This window comes from Pomacea canaliculata, linkage group LG1 (genome assembly GCF_003073045.1).
Source record: "Pomacea canaliculata isolate SZHN2017 linkage group LG1, ASM307304v1, whole genome shotgun sequence".
Classification (NCBI taxonomy): domain Eukaryota; kingdom Metazoa; phylum Mollusca; class Gastropoda; order Architaenioglossa; family Ampullariidae; genus Pomacea; species Pomacea canaliculata.
In genome coordinates, this window is record NC_037590.1 from 30,288,510 (window position 1) to 30,310,050 (window position 21,541).

The window sequence follows — 21,541 nt, forward strand, 5'->3', positions numbered from 1 at the left end:
AGACATGACCATGCGATGTCATGCGGCTGTGGAAAGGCCTCACAACTGTACTTGCCCAAGGCTCCACATCCCGCATAGTGCCGGCGATGTAATGATGTACTAGCCTATAGTTAATGTAAAAGAAGGAAGAAGTGGATGGGGAAGGGGGTGGTGAAGCAGAGAAAAGCTTTCCAGCCTTATGTCCTCCGTATATGTGAAAGTGTGGTTTTGTATCCGCTTGTTGAGGGCTGTACACTTAACTGTTTGCTACTTTTTCATTTGGTATTATTTGTCTAATCATGTGCAATACAGGCTTTCCTGTATTTGTTTTTCCAAAATTTCAAGCCACGCCATTCCCGTTTAACAATATTAAGATCGACGATGATCGCTGATCATTTTGAAGGTTTATCATTAAAGAGTTCATTGGCAGCAACTTGTTGGCACTAACCATAGGTTGCTACAGCGCTTAGGGGGGAACCATGCGCGTGGGCCACTGGTGGCTGACTTTCCAAAACGAGGCTGCTGTCACGAACGTACATAAATAAAGTAAGCCTCTTGTTGCTGCTTACAAGTATATGCAACCTGATACAAAGATCGAGGTCAAGAGTTTGGCTTGTCTGGTGGCAGCAGCTATCCCGACATGACTTCCTGCGACACGTCTCAGCAAGCTCTGTGCTAGACAAATTCTTGTACATATAAAACACACAAACAGAAAAAGTCTTTACTTGCTTTGTTCGGATCTTGTCCGGAATCGGGAATATGAGCATGTTAGTGGGTAAATATGCAGTTTCTCCTCTCTCTCTCCCCTCCCATCACAGAGAGACAGAATTATTACCAAAGGGGCTGTCGACGTAGATCTTTTTACCCTCCCCCTCTCTCTCTATCACACACACACAAGAGTATCGTTTCCAATGAGACTGTCTTCATAGATCTTTCTACTCTCCTGAAGACATAGCTTATTTTGTCACATTTCCTTACCGCATCCCACGCAAGAGCTTATAGATACAACCAATTTATGCATGTAAGCCCCGACTTGAGCCAGACAAATTCTCGCCGTCATGAAAGATGGAGAATACAGCGAGGTTTATCCAGGTCTTCGTCATCTCTACCCGCTACCAGCTCCTGCATGCCGACGTAATGTGACCCTCGTGAATGACACACAGTGAGCTTTTTACTGCCATACAATCATGCCAGCGTGTGTGTGTTTGTGTGTGCGTGAGCTAGTGTGGTGTACCCAATAATAAAAGGCTCTTTTTCTGTCTTTGGGAGTCTGAAACCTTTTGTGTGAGCGCAGCCCTCCTCACCTTGGTTATGCTAAACAGAAGATTATCAGGAGATAAAGCTGATGGCCAGCGAACGGGCGTCTGGAGGACATCCAACGTCACATTCCTCACTCTGAAGTACGATACCTGTGCCGTCAGTGATGTAGCCCAGTAAAGTGACAAGAAAGTAGGTCTATTTGAAAAAAAAAAATGGGTCAGTGTCCTTGACCTTTACTTCAACGTTTACCAGTCCTGTTTGTCACGCTTCACGCTTCATTCCTTTGCTAGTTGTGCCGCTGTGTTTAGAAACTAGTTTTTCTTCTTTTTTTTTAAATCGACCTTACACACAGACGTGAGCTGACTTGGAAAATTTCTGTCCCGAGTATCAATGACAGGAGCTCGATGTTCCTTGCCGTCTCCTGTCCTTTTTGGCAAGTGTGAGAAAGCAAGTAGATTGAACGAAGTATGTCTGCGCTGGCTCAGATATCAGTCCGGTCTCAGTCGTCTGGTTTGTTTGGGTTTATTCTCCCTTTGTCAACGTCTGCACGCAGATATGAGTTTCTGTATATTTCTTCATCGTGTTTCACGAATCGTTATGGCGCGGTCGAACAGACGAGTGTTCAGTTTCAGTTCGATCAAGTTTATGATTCACTTGGCCGTTAAAAATGTAACTGAACAATTTTGGTTTTCGTTTGTGTTCAAATGTTTGTGAGTTATGGGTACCACACTGTTCTTGGTAACCTGGACGGTTTATTCTAGTTCATTTCTGCTCTCTCAAAGTTTGTCTCTTCGATCTGATGGTCTTCGATCTTGTGGGTGCGTGAAGGAGGGAGGGATATACTTTCAGGAAATGTTCTGAGAATTGGATGCTTTCACCACAGGTTCACTCATCTGTGTTTGAGAGTTTCAGGTGGGACATATGTGACAGCAGCCTGCAGTGGCGTTCTTCAAAGATGGTGGTCTGCTGCCATCACTCAAGGTCCTGGAAGTCATCTCACTCAGCTGTCTCTGTGCCGGATTGTTTGATCCGGTTTTATTAGTGTCTGTATTTGATGAGTGTCTGAGCCTCTGGATATGAGATGGAATTACCAGTCTGCTCCAACTAGACAACTTCCTGCCTTTGCAAGTCTGTCGGCGTGTTCATTTCCTTCGACGTCAAAGTGGGAGGGGACCCACTGCATCACTAAAATGCTCCTGTGAGTGCAGGAACGTAGAAAATTTGTCGATAGTTGTTGACAGCTTTCCAGAAGACTTCTCTGGTTTTTGCCGTTTGGGTAGAAGATATAGACTCTGCTGCCTCCATGTTTTATAGCTTTTTCTGTAGGTCTACCCGCAGATATAGATGGCAATGGAAGGAGTGCGACTCTTGTTTCTTGCTCTTTCTTTCCTGTCTTGATAATGTCTGATACTTTGGTTCTGTCATGGGCCAGAAGGTTAAGGGTTCTCAGATCTGGAGATGGGCAGGAGTTTGGATAAGGATATTCCCGTGTTGTCCGTTCATTTGCTTAAATTTGATTGAAGTTTGATCGTTCGAGCCTATTTTTGGTTACTCAGGCCTTTTTGTATGAGCTGGGTGAACTGAAAGTCTTTTGAGTTCATCATTGTGAATGAGCACGTTCACGCTCCCTCGCCAGAGAATGGCGACCTCTTGCCTTTTTTTTTCAATTTCGATGACTGATGTTCTCATTGCTCCTGTGGTAGTGTGCATCTCACTGAATCAATAACTGTGCCGTTGACATCTGCACCCGACAGCCGACAGTCGACCGAGATCATGCAAAACCTTCGGTTATGGTCCACGAACACGAACTGAACCTGCATGAAAATCTAATCTGGCATTAATAAAATTATCTAAAAAATACTGCAAACCCTACAATGATTATCTGGAAAACACTACAAAACGTATAACATTGCGATGATGTTGGCTGCTAGTTTCCAGTATTTGGTAGGAAGTAATTTTTCCACCACCGAATCTGACATCGTGATTATTATCAGCTGCTTGACATGTGATCAGCGCATTATCAACAATCCTGACAACGCCACAAACGCCTGTCTCTCCTATCTCATGCCTCGCTGTTAATGGATCCCCTGTTGAAAAGGTTAGGACAATTTAACCGGAAGCAGCAGATTTCTAAATATCCAATCACAGCGGGTTCAATTATCTTTGACACAAAGTCGAATAAAGGGACCTAAGAGGTCTATTACACATTTCATCAACAATCAAACAGGACAGTGATTGTTTCTGGCCTGTCTCTACACACTTTTTAGTAGGTCCTGATTGTTAAGTCGTTTTCTGAAAACTGTTCCATCATTGCTCACCCAGTCCCAAGTAATGTTTAGTGTTGTTTAGTGTTTCCTTGCGACTTCCTGGAGAAATCAGTCTTCATGATCTAGTCGACCTTCATCGAGTCTGAGTGTATATCAACTCTATCTTTATTTGTTGAACTGTGACCTTCTAAAGAAACCAAAGAATTGAAGTCTACTCTGACCAAAGCGTCAAAAGAATCATTCAAATCTTAATAAAAGATTCTTCTGAGAATTTTTTTATACACGTCATCAACGAACAGTGTAGACAAAATATAACTAATTTAAAAAGGGTTTCAGACTATTATTGCTGTATATTTCTTTTTAATATATGATTATGATTAACATTATTATATTTTATGGTATTTGGGAATGCCTATTCCAAAAGATGCTGCCTCAGGATGTGAATGTAAGGATAACTGATTCTGACCCTCTGGTCTTGTGACAGGTTTAGTCTTTACTTTTAATTTATCTAGAAAGGTTGCGAGGACATATGTGATTTTTAACGGTCTTCACGGTGCCCAGGTGACAATGGTGCTAAGGAATGCGTGTATAATTGAGCTTCTTTGTTGTGTAGGTGGTGTGAGTTCATCTGAGTGTACCCGACATCGGGTGAGTCCATCTGACACCTCAGGCACGTTATCAATCGTCTGCAGCTCGACCCAGTCAACACTGACAATTAAGTGTCCTCGACCTCTGTACCCTCTCCCCTCCACCCACGCCTCTACTTTTACTCCACCCCGACGTCTGTCCACACATCCCCATTCCACAACAGAACTCCGCAGCCTAGAATGCACGAGACAGGAGGCGTGAGGTTTACTAATCTCGTGATTGATCTCAGACGATATCACGGCGAGACTAAGCCAGAAAATGTTCGTCGAGAGCAGTAATCATGAACCTGAGGTACATCTATACCCCAGGATTACCTTTACCTCCGCTCCCTACCTTCAGCTGTTGCAAGTCTGTAGCGACAGCTGGATGGAGACCTCTAGTTTATCAACCAACCTCCAAAATCTTTTCCAGGTTACAGTTGCATGACTCCACAAGACTTCCGGCCTACAACTCTAACCCGGAGGTAACGCTACTTCTGCCTCATAGTGACGACTCTTAGTCGGAAGTCCACGAGCCAGGGAAGCACACAAGAATAACGACTTCAGACTAAAGTCTGGCTCAAAAGGTCGAACACTAAGGAAATCAAAACTTCATGAAAAGTGATTACTGCAAAGAAAACCATCGCTCAACCAGAGAAATATCCTGGAAGACTTTTGACACGAGGTGTGATAGTCCATCATTCAACAGTTATCGTTACACTCTTAAAGTTCCTATGTAAGTCAGTAAAATATGTTTGTAGAACGCACTGCTCCCTCACGCTCTTGGATAAAGTATTGCTTACTCGTAGCAGGAACCGAATGTGAATAAGCGTGAGTAAAGTTCATTCACAAACAACATCAGTGAACTCTAGAAAAACAACTTTTGTACTTTTGATAATCCCGACCGGGTGACATCATCTTCGGCAACAGGGGCAGGACATTGTCGTCTGCGTATTTTTGTTTCATATGGTGGGGATCGGCGAATATTCTACCAAACTTTGGTGGGTATCGGACAAAGGGGGTGGATGTGATCTGATCACACACATCGCCACATTCTGTTTTATCTGTAACTATATTTTGTTCCGGTGATGAACGCCAACAAACTTAATTATCTTGTACAAGAGGCTAGCACCGTGCTGTCATGTATGTCTTCAGACACGCCCAGTGAATTTAGTCTCACCTCTCCCATCGTCTGTATCCTTGGTAACGAAGCACATTCATGCACATCACTGATGCCAGTGTTACCTTCTTGTAGACCTTTAACAGACGTTAAATATGACGGACATGGCCAGTGTCAGCCACGTGGCTTTAAATGAATTTAATTTGATGAGCTTGCTGCAAACCTACATGTGAGTTTATGTTGATTGTCATACTTTACCAACAGCAGTGCACTTGAATTAGCACTACAGCACTAACACTCCGGGTAGCCCTATTGCACTAACACATAACACGTGACATGAGTGAGCATAGACTGCAGCATCATGTCATATCAAATGATACATAAATGACTCGGTGAGTGTAAGAAAATCGGCGGATAGGTGAACTTTATACTCGAAGGTTGTCTTGCACAGGTAGCATCAGATAACAGCTTGTGTGTTAATTTTTAAAAAAAAACAGATATTGAAAGGGAAAAGGCACACCTTCTTCATACATGTAGGGAAGGAAGCTGTGGCGCTCGATCAATGTTCTCACATTTCGCCTCATCATCTAGCAACGACCCTCTTCCTACCAGACAGGAACTTGCTGCTGAAGTAAAGGTTCAGTACAAACACATTTTACTTTTCCTAGCTTGTTGCTTCTGCTTTTATACGTGGAAACTTGCGATCATGTTGCCACGCCTCACAAAAAATAAAAGAAGAATTATATAAGTATAAAAATCAGTAAAGAAAGATATGTTAACAAGTCAAGTTTGTAAAGCAGCCTGAAGCTACACTGTCTGGGTTTGACCACGTCTGGAAACGAGATCGTCTGACAGTGAATTACACATGACTACGAAAACACCTGCTGGACTTTAAACAAAATAGTTTAGTGGTTAAACAGTCTTTTGCATCCACTCTGTTTCACGGGCAACCTTATTAAGAAAGAGTGAAAGTGGATCCACGTTAAGCGAAGTCCGTCAAAAGCTAAAACACATTAGAACATCCCTCACTGTCTCAGACATCACGGCACCACCACCACCACCACCACCACCACCACCACCACCACCACCACCTCTACATCAACTACACGTGACCAAGGGAGCGATGTGACCCAGGGTAAAAACTCTCTCTCCCTCCTCGTCCCTCCCTTAATGGCGATCCCTTAAAAGGAAATTTTCCTCGGTCGCTGCTGAAGATAGTCCCACCAGGACAATAAACAAACTCTTCGTGCGAAGATCGTTTACTCTGGATGCCTTTACGAAGTAAACAAATTGGTTGAACGAGCAGCTGTCCTTAGCCACATCGGCTAGCATCCTCTGTGGGTTTATTCAAAGGTCGTTTACATGCTTTGTTACTAATCGTTAAAAAAAATCTGAACCGATTCTACTGGTCATTGAATGGCCGTCCAGCCAGCAATCTGCACCCTTGTGACCGAGCTTCGCAAAGACTGATGGTGCTTCAGTGCGTGGGTTGGATATGTCTGGAAATTATTAAGTTTCTAGCCTCTGGCAACGACCAGTAAGGCGTATTTCAAGATGCCAGGTTTTGCCAGTCTTGAGATTTGCAAAATGTATTTGTAGTCCTCCGACAGAGATTCATAAAAAGTGGATGCGGGATAGATATAGGAGTACATCTCTGCAGATACAGGAGTGCATGTGGGCGGATATAGGTATATTAGACGATAGGGGCGAGGACAAATATACAGAGAAACAAAATGTTGCAGGGACTAAAGTACAGAAAATGTATCACTGCCTAACCTGCTAGTACTTATATCGAAATGTATACCAGGTTCCATTATATTTTTTATACACAAATACATCCCAAGTGTATACTGCACACCATTACACATTTATCATGTTGAGGAAATCGGTGGCAAGTCATCAGGTTTGTGCGACGGATGAAAAATACAAAGACCGGCTAGAGCTTGGCCAAGCTTATCACCAGATGACAATTTACTGCCCTGTCGTAATTTTCCACCGCAAAGCAGTCTTAAATCTCGCTGGTTATCGAGGTGACAGGTTCCAGTGTTTTTCGCCGCCCATTGTGCAGGTCGTAAAGTAGAGAGAGTAAAGAAACAACTGCAGTGAGAACGACAGGACAACAGCCTTGAAATGTGTCAGAAAAAAGGAAGAAAAAAACAAGGAGAAAAACAAAAGAAGAAAAATATAGAAATAATAAAATAAAAAGGAAATGATAGAAAGGGAAAAAGAAAAAAAGTAGCTAAATCAAAAAGATAAAAAGTGAAATATGAAGAAATAAATTAACAAGAAGAGAAAGAAAGAAAGAAAGTTTGAAAGAAAGTTTGAAAGAAAGAAAGTTGCCTTTCGTGCTCTGTACAAAACTTGGCGAGAGATTACAAACTGAAGGCAACAATAACTATAATCACAGTCCCCACCCACCCCACCCCAAACTCCCTCCTCCCACACACACATACCCCGTGGAGGCTGCGGTTCCCCGGGTGGTGTTGTCAACACACGGGCAAGTAACCGTAAACACCGACCTGCCGCGTGTCACGAGAGGGAAACGACCATCTGCGAGGACTAAGAGGAGTGGGAGGAGGGGAGGAGATGTTGTTGAGGGAGGGGCGGTGTTAGCTTCCTCTCGGAGGGTTCCTTGATCGATAGGATGCGGGGCCCTCCGCCTGACACCGTCTGAGACGACGACAGCGAGTCGGCATCAGCCAGGACCACGTGGCTGTGGTGAGGCTGGTGTCTTCTGGAAGCTCGGGCATTCATTCCAGCACAGGATCGGTACCGTGCCCGCACGCCGTGTCACTGCTGAATCCGTATTCAAAGGTGAGTTTATATTTCTGATACTTTTTTTAAATGTCCAAATTGGTTTTATTTTTAAGGGGGGGGGTACCTATGTCTATATTTATTGCCTCTTTTTATACTGTCAAAGGGAGAAATAAATAAATAAAAACAAGTTTTGAAGTAGGTGGATAACATAGGTACAAACTTCCATCGTTAGGATTTGTTAAACCACAGGATTTGTATGCATACTAGGACTTGAAAGTAAGTCTCATGTCGCCAGGTAGACTTCTAAGTTTGGTCTGAATAGTCGACTGGGTATTTCAGACCAATGAAGACTCGTCTTTGGAAGTTATGTCGAAAAACGTGGACGACCTCTAGTTTGACTGAAAAGCTACGATTGAAACCAGCATAGATAACTCTTGCAAATATGTTCGTATAGTTTTTATCCTACGGTAAAAATCTTGCCATTCTTGATGCCGTTGAGGAAATTTTTTTGTTATTACCGTCCAAAGCGACATTATGATTGACAGATCATCAAAGGAGGAAAAAGCTCCATATACCCGTTTATGGACAAGAAGTCTCTGAAGTAGATGTTACGAAGAAATGAAAAAGAAATTTGTTGGTATTTGAATCTATGGTAGTAAATATGTTTTTGTTGTGAAGCTTCGGGCTTTACATTACTTTGATGGGATTGACACTCAGAAGTATCACTATAATAAATCTGCCACGGAGACAATAAAGCACGTGGATAAACGTAGTTCTCACCTGGCATCTTGTTTATATAGATATTTCTTTCATCCTTTTTCAGACCTAAGACGAGTTCAATGAAATGAAACAATCTTTCTGTCCTCGGGATGTAAGAAAAGTTTTACTAAAAATTGATATGGTGAAGTCTGTTATCGCCAACATCGCTCCACTGCGCAATTAACTGTTGTTGTCCTTATCTAACCTCTTGTAGTTGTGGGATAGTCTGATCAACACTCACCCCATTGAGCACCCACCCGTAATATATGAACATAAGAGACGAAAAACAACACTTGAGGTACACAAACTAGATTAGACTGCGAATTGTAAACACAAACACACACACAATATCACAGGCTTTAACCGATTAAATCACAAAATAACAATCCTCTGTTTCTTTGATATGGATAGTTTCTGCATTAGTTTGGCATTCTCATATCGTCTCTCTTTCCTGCAACTGATATTGAAATATGGATTGTAAGAAGAACTTGTCAGAGAAAGCAAGTTGTTTTACCCGCTACATGTCATGAAGCGATTTCATTCAACCTTTCTGACTCCACTGTGAGTCAATCCAGTGAGTAAAGCCGACGAAAAAAACAACAACATAAAAAGCATGTCGAGCCAAGAGACAAAGTATTCGCGTGACAAAGCAAAATATTTTCAACGACTGTGTCTTGCCATCATGTGAGTAGCTACAAAATACAGTTTCCCTTTAACACAAGTTACAGTGCAAGTAAGTCTTTACTTATACAAGGTATCCCGGGGGACGTTTTCCCACTGTGTGGCGAAGAGTGCACATCTGAAGCGAAATTAAATAAATAATGAATGCAGGAAGAAATGACAAAAAGTTTGGTATCGATTGTGTGAAAGCCCTGGAGGCCATGCTGAGATCTTGAAGTTCTTCGATGGCGAGCTCACCGGGAACTTACAGCCTCCTGTCACCTACCGTCTGTGTGTGCGCCCGTGTACGAGATGCCGTGCACGTGAAGTGACTGGTGGATGTACGTACAGGGATGCACGTGCACGTAGTTGTTTGTGTTTGGTCTTGTTTATGTGCCACTGGACTGTGAGAGCGTCTGGTGCTTTGCTGCACTTCAGTGTCTTTTGTGAATGTTGGTGCATGTGTGAACGTGCGTGCGTGTTTGTGTGTGTGTGTGTGTGCGTGAATGCGAGAATAGGAAGAATACAAGAGTTTCAGATATGGAGTGAGGAAACCATGCAACAACAAGTCTGCAGTTTGTCGACAGAGAAAAATAAATCAGATTTCGCACCCCACCCCCTCCAGTCATCTTGACCACTTACTTCGTATAAACTTAAATAATTAATAATCCTGTGCCTGAGACAAGTGACAATTGAAAAAAAAAATAAAAATTAAAAAAAATAAAAAAAAAATAAAAATAAAAATAAAATAAAAGCCAGAGTCGAAACGTTTCGTCCTGCATTTCCTTCTTTTCCGATTCTACATCTCGGTGATGAAGACTTCAGAACTTTGCATCTTTTTGTTTTTCTAGTTCTTTACTCTTACTTTATGGGTTTCTTTCTTTTTTTAACTTTTATTTGCAAAACATTTTACACTGTTTCGTATTAAGATGGTTAAGAGTGGTTTGCTACATTTGCTCAGCAGGTTTCAGAAACACACACCACCATCTGACTCTCCAGACAGGCAAGACGTTAAGGTTCCACAACCTTCAGAGGCCGCCACTTGTGCATCAAAGGAGGTGAAACAGTTACGTTGCCTAGGAAACAAGTGCATCAAACATCAAAGATCCAGACCGGCGCTCAGTGGAAGCATCTGCGATGAACCAAGGGAAGCTGTAACGACTCCTCCTTCGCCCTGGAACCGTGGTGGCGCTGTGGTTTGCAGCAGCAGGAGCATTGTTCTTCAGCAGCAGCCAATCCGACAACGCCATCAGACCAGGTAAGTCTTGAGTTTCTCCTTCTAGCTTCTGTGTGACACGTGACAATTGCAAGACAATTTATAGCTTACAGGTACAAGATGAAAGTTCTTTACTGATCTGACTTTCTCTTTCTCACATATCCCCTTTCTTTCTCTTTCTCTCTCTCACACACACACACATTGGTTTCTTTTCCAAGGCTTTCCATCCCATAATGCCTTGTTTTGGTAGTCTAGAAATCAGCTTTGATAACTTGTCAGATTTATTCACAATCAGGAGTTTCGCGTTTTTATTAATCGAAATTCCCAGTGTTTTTGGAACTGAAACAAATCATCGATAAAAGCAGGAGGACAATAAATTTTCGCCAGTTTAGAGTAAGGGGGTCATCTCTCTTCTATGATTTATACCAAGAATAAAACGAGCAACAACAACAAAAAAAGCCAAAGAATGATTAATTGATATTGTTCGAACGATTGGACTGTGTAAAAATCCCTTAAAATCCCCAGCAAGTATACTCGTAAGCTCTCATCTCAGATGTTTGGCGTGTGCCCAGCAAAAGATCGACCGTTGCGATAACCTAACTGCCGGGAAAAAACAGATTGAAAATTATTTGTTGTTGATCCCTACGGGCTTTCCCCTTTGTTTGTTGTGCTGCCCAGTCTGCAACATTACATTTGTGCGCCCATAGCCTGCTGTTTACCTCAGAGTTCGCGGACAACCAGCGAGGCCATGACCGCATGGTGACGGAAGATGTGGTCAGACGACACACCCGCGACACTGGAGACGAGGGCCATGAAGAAGGCCCAGCGGAAACACAGCAAGTCCATCGACAAGATCATCGCCAAGGACAAGATAGTGGCCAGAGACAAAATCAAGCTGCTTCTGCTTGGACAACCAGGAGCAGGCAAGTCCACTCTGGTCAAACAACTGCGACTCTACAGCGGAGACGCATTTTCTCAGGTACCAACCGGCCACAAACCCGCGTTTGTCACGTGACAGATGTGATATTCATGCGAGGTCAAGTGTTCTTCGGTTCTTTGTTTTCTGTTGCATAAGTGCACGGCTTTGGGCAGACTACTTATTCCATTTGGCGGCCATTATGCAGTCGATTACTCATGTATTTGTAATGAAAAGCTCTTTAATGTATTTAGTTTTTTTTTAGACCTCAGTGTTTGTCAGCCTGGCAGCTTATCCGTCTTTGAACACAACACACAGCAACTAGAAACACATAAGCAGGACAACGCAGTGCTCGGATTTTAGTTGCCGAGTGCAACATGACTTGAAATGCTGTAAAATACGAAAAAATATAGTAGCTTGGTTTAAAGTATGCTAACGTTTGTTTCTCGACAGTTCGTTGTGTTTGTTTAGCAAGCTTGCTTGCATTCTTTGTTCGATTTATCTGCTTGTTCGCTCAGATGGCATTTTGTTTCAATTTGCATGTTTAATGCCAGATAACGCTGATTCTGTCTTTTAATGTTCTCAGAAAACCTTTCACAAGGTCCCTCAGAGACCTCGCCCAGTGCTAAATCACCTGTCTATCGTCGAAGGACGTTTCTAACTGGACAGATGTAGATGAGAATTTGATCAAGAAGCTTTTACAAGTTTTATAAAAACTTTTTCAAACTTGATCAAAGATTCATACGTATTTGTTCATGTAAGAAGACCCTGGCATGCTAGCCTAACACACAACTTTAACACACAAGCATTGAAAGATAATGTTTGTCCAGGAGGAAGTAGAAGCTTCCAAGATGGCGCTGCTGGAGAACATCGTGGACGCCATCAGACTGGTGCTGACGTGGCGGGAGGAGCTGGCGCTGCCCTGGGAGAACGATGTGCTGGAGGACGAGGCTCAGATTCTGGTCAGCCAGCCCTCCGCCATTGTGCTGCAGGAACGAGGCTGGAAGAGGCTGCTGATGACCCTGGTCCGGCTCTGGCGAGAAGATGGCATGCAGAAGGCTTACTGCAACATGCCTTTTGGATCCCCAGCCGTGAGTAGTGTTCACTCTGACCTTTCACGAGATACAGAACAGTCCTCATCTTAAAGTTTAGGAAACGTCTGACAAGCTTTTGTTTACATTGTTGTATTTTACTCTCACCTGTAAAATAATTTTTTCTTTTATTTAGCTTTACTTATCGTTTTTGCTTTCTATTGCAATCGAGTTGTAATTTATAGAAAGCCTCATGATGTCGTCCTGCAGTCATGCTCCAAACATTAATAAAAAGCTCCCTTGGACGGTTTTTTAAAGATGAATTAGAGAACATCTTCCAGGATTGTCGATGGCGCATACAGGATCGTGGCTTTTTCCTCAAGAAAAGACGACGAAGGTTAATCTGATTTCTGCTGTGTCCCTGAATCCAGAATTCATTCTTATTTACCTGTTGACGATTTTTGCAAAGAAAGCTTATGCTTCTTTCTTCTTTAATTTTTCCTTTCTGATTCTTCTTTGGATTTTGTTTAGCTTTAGCAGCTCTTAGTGTTTAAATTCTTTTGTTGTATGTTGTATTTTGTTTGGAAGTCCTTATATTTCTAATTACAACCACTCTCATATGAGCAGTACCGTTAGGATTTATTCTCTCTGAGTGATTTTAAAAGTTTCGCACTTTCTCGTGTGATGGAAGTTTTCTCATTCAAACATCAATGAATTCATTCGATTTTACCCTTTTAAGCGCACATCGTAGGAAGAAAAGGAAAAAAAGGATAATCGATGAGTCAGCCGATTCCATTATTTTAACACCTTCTTAAAAAGACAAGTCTGGAGCCGTAAATTTACATTTTCTAAGGTCAAAAGTAATGGTTTCGTTTCGTCTTCGAGTCACATTGTCCATCTTTCTTTTGTGATCTCAGTTTCAAGTCGCTAGCTATGAGCGTTCTGGATGTTCTCGACAGTTAATTGCCATGTGCTTTTTCTCCTTAATTTTCTGCTTGAAAACTCCTCTAATGATGGTGAAAACAAACTCACCGTGAGACAGACCTAGACGGGCAGACAAAGAAATCAGCCTGCAAAAGGTTTACTATCTGGGATGGAGATAGAAAAACAGAAACAGAAAATAAAAAGAAAGAAATGATCAGAGAATTATTGATAAAACGATGAACAAAACTGAAAATAAAAAAAATAAAAGAAAGAAGAAGAAAAGATAAAGAACTAAACAATGGATAAAGGAATGAAATAATGGAGGAAAGAAAGAAAGGGGGACACAGAACAGCAAGTATACAGGTACGCAAACCCACTGTCAGACCTCGGTGTTTAATTACGACCTTTAAAAAGAACTTTGCAATGAGGCACAAGAGACTTCCAGAATCTTCGTGGCTGGAGTCTGTGAGCCATTTCCTTCACTTGTGTCAGAGATGGCCTTTAAAAAAGATTAGTCACACGTCAGGAGACAAAGTACATCTGGCCGACTAGCGGAGTCTGTAGCGGAAACAGCGGGGAATTAAAAAAGTTTTTTCTTTGGTCATTTCCAGAGGTCTGCATTCCCGTCCTTGCTGAAAATACTTTGATCATAGGGCTACCATTGAAGAACTTGCAGTGATAGAGTCTCTGTTAACGATAACATGAAATGCAATCTACAGTTGATGACATCCGCGACTTTTGATGCTCGCAGACGAGCGGGTGAGCAGAGCAGTGAGCATGTGAGCTTGAACACGCCGCCTCGTAGCAAAAGAGGTTCATCAGGTGCCATAGAAACGGAGGGCAGAGAAGTAAAGGACGTACAAAGACGGCGAAAAAAAAGGAGGCTAATGGGAGGTGGGGGGACATTTCTGTCGACTGCAGCAGTGTTACCAGGACACTGACCCTGTGGAAAGCTGATTGCTACATCCCCTCGGGGAATGTTGGGAATAGCGAAGGAGGGAGCTGTTTGTAAGTGGAGGAGGAAACACACACACAATCAAGCAGACATGTACACATAACAACACACAGCTACAAACACAATAACACAAACATTTACACATTATAAACATACGCAAACAGGAATATATGCACGAACAGTTCCATACATAATGAATACACACACATACTGATTCAAACAAATACACATTCACAGTGTTGTAGGAAGATGCTCAGTTTTGTGTGAGGAAGGGGGGGACTTCATGCTGACACTGAACAACGTTCACTTTCTTGTCCCCTCAGTATCTTTTTGTGGGCTACCCTCCTTGCCCCCTCCTCTGGTTCGTACTCCACTGATTCAAAGTACAATAGTAACTGGAAGAGGGGGGAAGCAAATATGAAAGGATGGGGGAAAAGGAAGTTAGAAAAAAAGGAAAAATATCGCTAGTCAAACATGTGAAACAATGGCCAATATTACTGTGGGGATTTTTTTCATCTTTGTTATAGCTGACAGTTTGAGAGAAAAACAGAATGGCTTTTACAATAATTAAATTTGTGCCGACAAACAGGCAGCAGAGGTTAACAAAAAAAAAAAAAAAAGGAGATTGTTGTGCTTGATATGAGGGTGAATCCCTACAGACATGAAGATTGTTTTACATTCACTAGAATACACTTAATGGATTACGGGTAGAACTTCACACACGAAACACGGTGAATAGAGTGTTGGTGGCTAGGCATTGCGCCACTGGGCAAATCACGTGGGGTGGTTGTGCTGGTGGTGATGATGGCAACGACGAGATATGTTTAGTATGTCCTAGCTGTTCATGCTTTTGTTGTTGTAGTTAGTAGAGGCAAAGCATTTCCTGTCTGCTCACGAAGTACAGTCTGTTTAGAGGTTAAATAAGAAACCGTTCACTTCCCTGTCTACTGTTTTGAGTTGGTGTGTTGGTGAGTCGGTGTGTTGGTGTGTTGCACAAAGTTGCATCCATACCTGAGACAAAGAATAGAATATGACTGAATATGCGCGTGTGTGTGTGTCGAGGGGGAAGGGTGTGTGTGTTTGTGTGTGTTGATGTGTGAAAGACCTGTAACAGATAGAGAGAAGTGCGATAGAAATGATTTCAAGCTCATAGAGCAAAAGGTTGGCGAGTCCTTGTGTGTAAGCACGTGCAGTCGCTCGGTGTGTCTGTGAGTGCAGGCTGTTTGGTGCGTTTAGGTGTGTGCCCCTGTCGGCACCTGCCTCACGTGTCTATCAGTGCAGCAGTGTTTGTTTGTTTGCCGAAGCCCCCAAAATCTGTGAGATGCCGATCCAAAGGGCACAAGACCAGCAAGTGCATGGTTCTCCTCCCACCACTGCTCGGAAGAATATTTAACAGTTTTTCTGCACCCATACTAACAAACGTTTAATGACCATTTTATAATACACGTGGCTACTCATGACCACTCTACAACTGCCTGTTGCATTCAGATAAAAGGCTTTGGTAAGGGCGCATCAACAGCATCAAAGATATTTTGCAGAAAATTTACAAGCGGCTAAACCTATTAGCATAAGCCTGCTTGAAATCAAGGGCTTTTATGCATGTGTCTCATGATTCTATATATTTATATAGAATTGAAAGAAGAAAGGGGGAGAAAAATACGCAAAGAACAGCAATAAACGAAAGACTGAAAAACGTGCTTTGATGGTTATTGGAATTGTTATATTCATTCATCGTCCTCAGACATGGGACACGAAGACGTCCATTACAGCCGTGGGACGAAACGTGAAGTAATCTATTTTCGTCAGAGGATAGAGGCAAAAGATGATATATGAGGAAAATCATTGTTATCCAACAATGACAGTCCAAGACATCCATTATCGTCAGAAGCTGACAAATAAAAGAAACTCTTTCTCGTCGAACGATGACATGAAGAAATTTGTAAGAGGATGACAAGTGAAGCAATGCGTTATCGTCAATGATACATGAAGAAACTAGTTATCACCAAACCATTACAACGCTAGCAATCTTTTATCGTCAGAATATGAAGAGATAGACCCCAGACACGTGATTGTTCTCGCCTTCGAATTCCCGAGAGAAAAATCATTTCTTCAGCTTCGGCCGCCGGACATGTACGGCTTCCCGTCTGGTCACGATAACTGGCGATTAACGGCAACGACTACCAACACAGATCGCATTTCTAATTGTCGTCTGAATGACCTATTGAGGTCTATATGTACAGACTACATTTAATTCTTATATCCAGTGCATCTGTATAAAGATCCACAGTGTTACAACTTTACGCGTCTTCAGAACAGAAAAGTGACCAGCAAAATGAAAATCGCATTCACAACGTTAGAGACCAACCTGAATGGTTTTCTTTTTTTTTTTTGTTTTGTTTTGTGTGCAGATATCGGTAGATGTATGCGATATAAACCTAACCTGTAGATTTCATTTTCAAAAACCCATTTATTAATTAATTATCCACTAGCAAAGTACGCGTTTCGCACCTGCGATCAACAAGCACCGGTAACGGTGTACTACGTCATGCTAGCAGTGTACTACGTCACCAAATACACGCAGAGAATGAGTGACAGTTAGGACTATCCGGACGTTGAAAGTCTGCATTTCTCGTGCTAAAAGAGCAGTTGGTTTTTATTCAGAACCACGAGAAATACAGACTGTCAGCGTCTGAGTACTCTGAACTGTCGCTCCTTGTCTCTGATTGGTGTTGACTGCAGGTAACCGTGTGACAGGTGAGTTAGCGTGACAATCCGCTGTTATCGGCGCTCCTTGATCGCAGGTGCAAATCGCAAAGGAGAGTTTTGTGTAATTATTACGATTTATCTTGGCTTTGAAGACACAAATGGAGTGTTTAATGGATTTCTACGATTTTTTTTTTAGATATGCTTGAACGGTTTCAGACAGTACACATTGCTCCTCGTCAGGGTTTGATGCTTTGTTCTTCTCTGCATGTTTCAGACTGAGTGCCTTTCATACTTCCTTGACGATGCCGTGCGACTGTGTAGTCAAGTAAGTAAAGATAATGACAAGAACATGGTGGTGTTGGTGGTGGTGTTGGTGGTGTTGGTGGTGGTGGTGGTTGTGGTGGTGATGGTGATGTTGGTGGTTGTTAGGAAGAAAGCCAATGATGACATACATTTGTTAGTCTCCGGTTTCTGTCAGGAAGATCCCATCAGCCCACATCGTCTACCCCCCGCAGGGTCAGTCACATCCGACCCTTCCTGTCGGTTTCCGCTACCGAAAAGTTCACGTCTGCTTTTGTGTTGTCCCGGCTGGCTACTCTCTCTCTCTCTGTCTCTCTCCTCCCTAACCGCCTACTGGACAAACGTCAACGGGCTCGGACTCCTGTTGTCTTTCGTGGGCGAGAAGCAGACCATGTTACTGTCTTGGTCCACAGAACCTTCTTAGACCGTCCTGACGATCCAGTACACTTGGCAAAATCGTGTTCCTCACCTCGTGTAAGTGACGATAGGGACTTTTTTTAAAGACATGAATAACGACAACAAAAACATTTTGCTAGAAACAGCAGTAGGTTCATAATTCATGCATTGTTTTGTATTGCAGGACAAACAGAAAACTATTTATGGAGTGAAAAACAAAGATAACGAAAGGACTAACTGTTAATTAAGAAAGAACAGATCAAGGGAGTCATATGATAGGTCGGTGAAGTGTTTACTTCTATTGCCTCATCGTGAACTTTCAACAATGCTTGCCTGTCTTTCCTCTACTGTCTCTCTTCATCTCACATTTCTCCTGTCCCCGAACAATTTTATGATTCGCTCGACGTGACCAAGCACTCAAGCATGAGATTGAATTATTCGGTCTCTCAGTTTTGACTGATTTCCTTCAATTTTAAACAGGAATTCAGGGTGCGGGGGCAGGGACATGTGGGTTGTTTGATTTTAGACATAACGGTATCGGAGACATTGTAGGTGTCCTCATTAGTCAGCGCTGATTGGCTGGCAAAAAGGGCAACGGTGTAGGGTCAAGGACGCCAGAAGAAATAGGATAAGTGAGGACATGCTAAGTGAATCCTGATATCTGGCACTTTTATTCCAAGAATCCATCACCCTCAAGACAAGGATACCTACACAATTTCTTTCTTGTTACAATGTCAACAAGCACATGCCAGCACAACAAACAAACCATGCACGCATGTATCCGCGTGGAAAAGGCAAGGATGGTGATGACGTGGACGTTAAAAATATCAGAGTGGTGTTAGTGATTCTTGCTGGGCAGGACATTTGTTACAAAAATAGTATAGTGTGAAAAGCTAAGTATATAGTGTAGCAATAGAGCGTGTTTATGGGATCACGTCCCCTACCAAAAGTCATCTCACCTGTTTTTTTCAACATTCAGCTCCAGAAATCTGGTTAAACCAGTCCTCCAGCTCCAGGCGAGGTATTGGGACAGGGATTGTTCATCCTTCAGGCAGACCACTGTCTGCATTCTTGACATGTTTTAGAGTAGCGTTGTTAATAGTGATCCCGTTAGAGTACCCAGAGAACAGGTCGGGTGTAAACACACAAGCTTGAGGAGTCCCAGTGTCTCGTCTGACAGAATCATTCCATTAACTGGGAATCTACCCTGCAGTGCCCGTCGGTGGAATCTTTGTGTTCGATCCTTCAAGAATGATCTGATCCATAAAACTGAATTGCAAGCAAGCGCTTTACAAGAATATTTTTCATTGACTTCCTTCCCACCATGGAGTTAAGGCCCCTGCATACCTCCCTTGTATTACCTTCCCTAAGTCGATCTTCTACGTTGTATTCTAAATGTTTTTGACTTTGCCCTGAACTCCTTATCTTTCTCTCTCACCTTTTTTTCTCCCTGCATAAAAGCTATCTTACATGACAAGCTCGCACAACATTCAAGAAAATCATTTTATCCCCACAATCAAAAGAACTACGACGAATCGTATCAAAATAACATTTTGTCTGGCCGTTGATTTCTCAATGTGCTCAGTCTTCTGTCTTTATGCTTCATCAGATTTGCACATTTTATCAATGCATCATCTACCGTCTCCCATCAATCCTAGATTCTTCTAGGCCTTGGCCGTAACGACAAATGCACTCTGAATAACACGAGTGTGTGCTTTGTCTTTATCTGAATTTTGTGAACTGTGCGCGTGAAACTGTGCACAACAAAACAATGATTTTAACATTTTCCTTCCCACTGATAGAGCACACGCACAAACGCGCACACACACACACACAAATAGGGAAGAGGGTAAGGTGGATGGCACTGCCAAATGAACAAAGTTGCAATGTTGTTGCCAAAACAGAGGAAGTGAAAAATTCGTTGCACATTTTAACACTGGCAGATGGACAATGGCCCCGGGGACCTCAAGTAGCACTCGCTGCTGACATGTTGTCGAGTGCTGCACTTGGCCACAGCTAGCAGCAACGAGGCAAACCCTCAGAGATGTAGAAACACGGGATTTTGTTGTTGTTTGTTTTGTTTTGTTTTTGTCAGTGGCTATTTGCAAATAAACCACAGAAACAGAGAACATTCGTACTGGTCGCGGAAACCTTGTCAATAAAATCTGAGGATAGAAGGACAGAACTTTTTGAGTGGTTATTGTTGAGTAGGGGCCGTACCCTAATTTCATAAACTTAATTACCGATCCGAGATTTTTTGTTTCATCGTGTGTGTGTGTGTGTGACCGTCTCGCGACCATCCGTATAGCTGCCAAGCCACTGAACCTTACGGTGGTTCAAGCTCATGGGTCAACGATCGAAAGCAGAGACAACGAGGCGGAAGCGTTCTATGAACAGCTGGCGAACACGGTTCGGGGCATCTCCAAGAACGATTTGGTCGCCATCGTAGGTGATTTTAACTCAAAAGTCGGCTCAAACGTATTCGAGCAATGGGCCAGCACCGTGGGGCGCGACCAACGCGAGATGTCATTGTCAGGATTGGCCCAGAACCTCGGCTTTGTCGTCGCGAGGACCTTATTCCCCAATAAGGTGTTTCGCCTGGTGACCTGCACCAGCGGCAAGGTCCAGAACCAGATCGATTTCGTTCTAGTACCTCGTCGCTTCAGATCAAGCATTCTCCAGGCTGGAACACGAGCGTTCCCTGGTGCATATCGGGAGTGATCACAAGCTCGTGTTCCTAGCCCTGCGCTTGAGGCTCTCAATGAAGCGAACGAGGACGCAGAACTTCCGGCCTTGGTGGAACTTGGAGAGTCTCAACCACCCTGGAGTCGCGGCTGCCTTTCGCATCGAAGTAGGTGGCAGGTTCTCTGCCCTGAACTTACTCGACAGCGACTGCGACGTGGACACCCTCTCGGGTCACGTCAAAGAGGTTCTCATATCCTCAGCAGATAAAGTGCTGGGGAGGAAGAAGCCCTCAAAAGTACCGTGGATCACAAAGAAAGTTCTCATCTTTGTGAGCTCCGCAAGAAATTGAGGCTTCAAAGGCAAGTGAGTCCTAAGGCAGACAAGGCTTACAGGAAGGTCCACTGTAAGGTCAGGAAGAACATAAGAGCGGCCAGAGAAGCAAGGATAGAGGCCCGCTGTTCTGAAATCGATGATGGCATTGCTTGGGGCAGAAAGGCTTTCAGCCTGCTCAGAACCCTAACTCAGGATAAGCCGCGGAAAGCAACTGCAAAGGTCGGGGACAAGCAGGGTCGCCTGCTGATTGACCAAAGGGAAAACCAAAAAGTCCTCGACCGGTAAACTGAGTATTGCGATGAGCTGTACGATGCTCCACTACAAACGGATCAGTCCGTTTTGGAAGAGGTACAGCCATCACAGGACTTCCCTGAGGATTTGCAGGTCCTACGAGGGGAGGTCGATGCAGCAATACGGGACATGCATGCCGGGAAGGCAGCAGGAGTAGACAATGTCTCCGCGGAACTTATCAAAGAGGGGGTGAAGAGCTGGCGAAAAAGTCTGTGTCGCAAAATCTGGCTAAACAAACAGTGGCCTCGTGAATGGTTGCAATTTTTGGTGGTCCCCATACCAAAGACGAAAAACAGCCACAAGTGTGACAGCTATCAAACTATCTTCTTGATATGTCATACGAGCAAAGTGGTGCTCAAG

The 21,541-nt window shown here is 43.2% G+C and overlaps 1 protein-coding gene across 5 annotated transcripts in view; it reads left to right on the forward strand.

Moving 5' to 3' along the window:
- Nucleotides 1-7,773: 7,773 nt before the first annotated feature.
- The window catches only part of LOC112573964 (guanine nucleotide-binding protein subunit alpha-12-like), a 37,572-nt gene continuing 23,804 nt past the window's right edge, over nt 7,774-21,541 (forward strand). Inside the window, exons 1-5 of one of the 5 annotated variants that reach the window (XM_025254740.1) lie at nt 7,774-8,066; nt 10,390-10,686; nt 11,352-11,623; nt 12,391-12,651; nt 17,451-17,501. In XM_025254740.1, coding sequence (XP_025110525.1) covers nt 11,414-11,623; nt 12,391-12,651; nt 17,451-17,501 — 522 coding nt within the window. In that variant the 5' untranslated portion in view covers nt 7,774-8,066; nt 10,390-10,686; nt 11,352-11,413. Of the gene's footprint in view, nt 8,067-9,513; nt 10,687-11,351; nt 11,624-12,390; nt 12,652-17,450; nt 17,502-21,541 lie in introns of those variants that run through there. The other 4 variants (XM_025254709.1, XM_025254720.1, XM_025254736.1 and 1 more) reach the window with 4 other exon arrangements.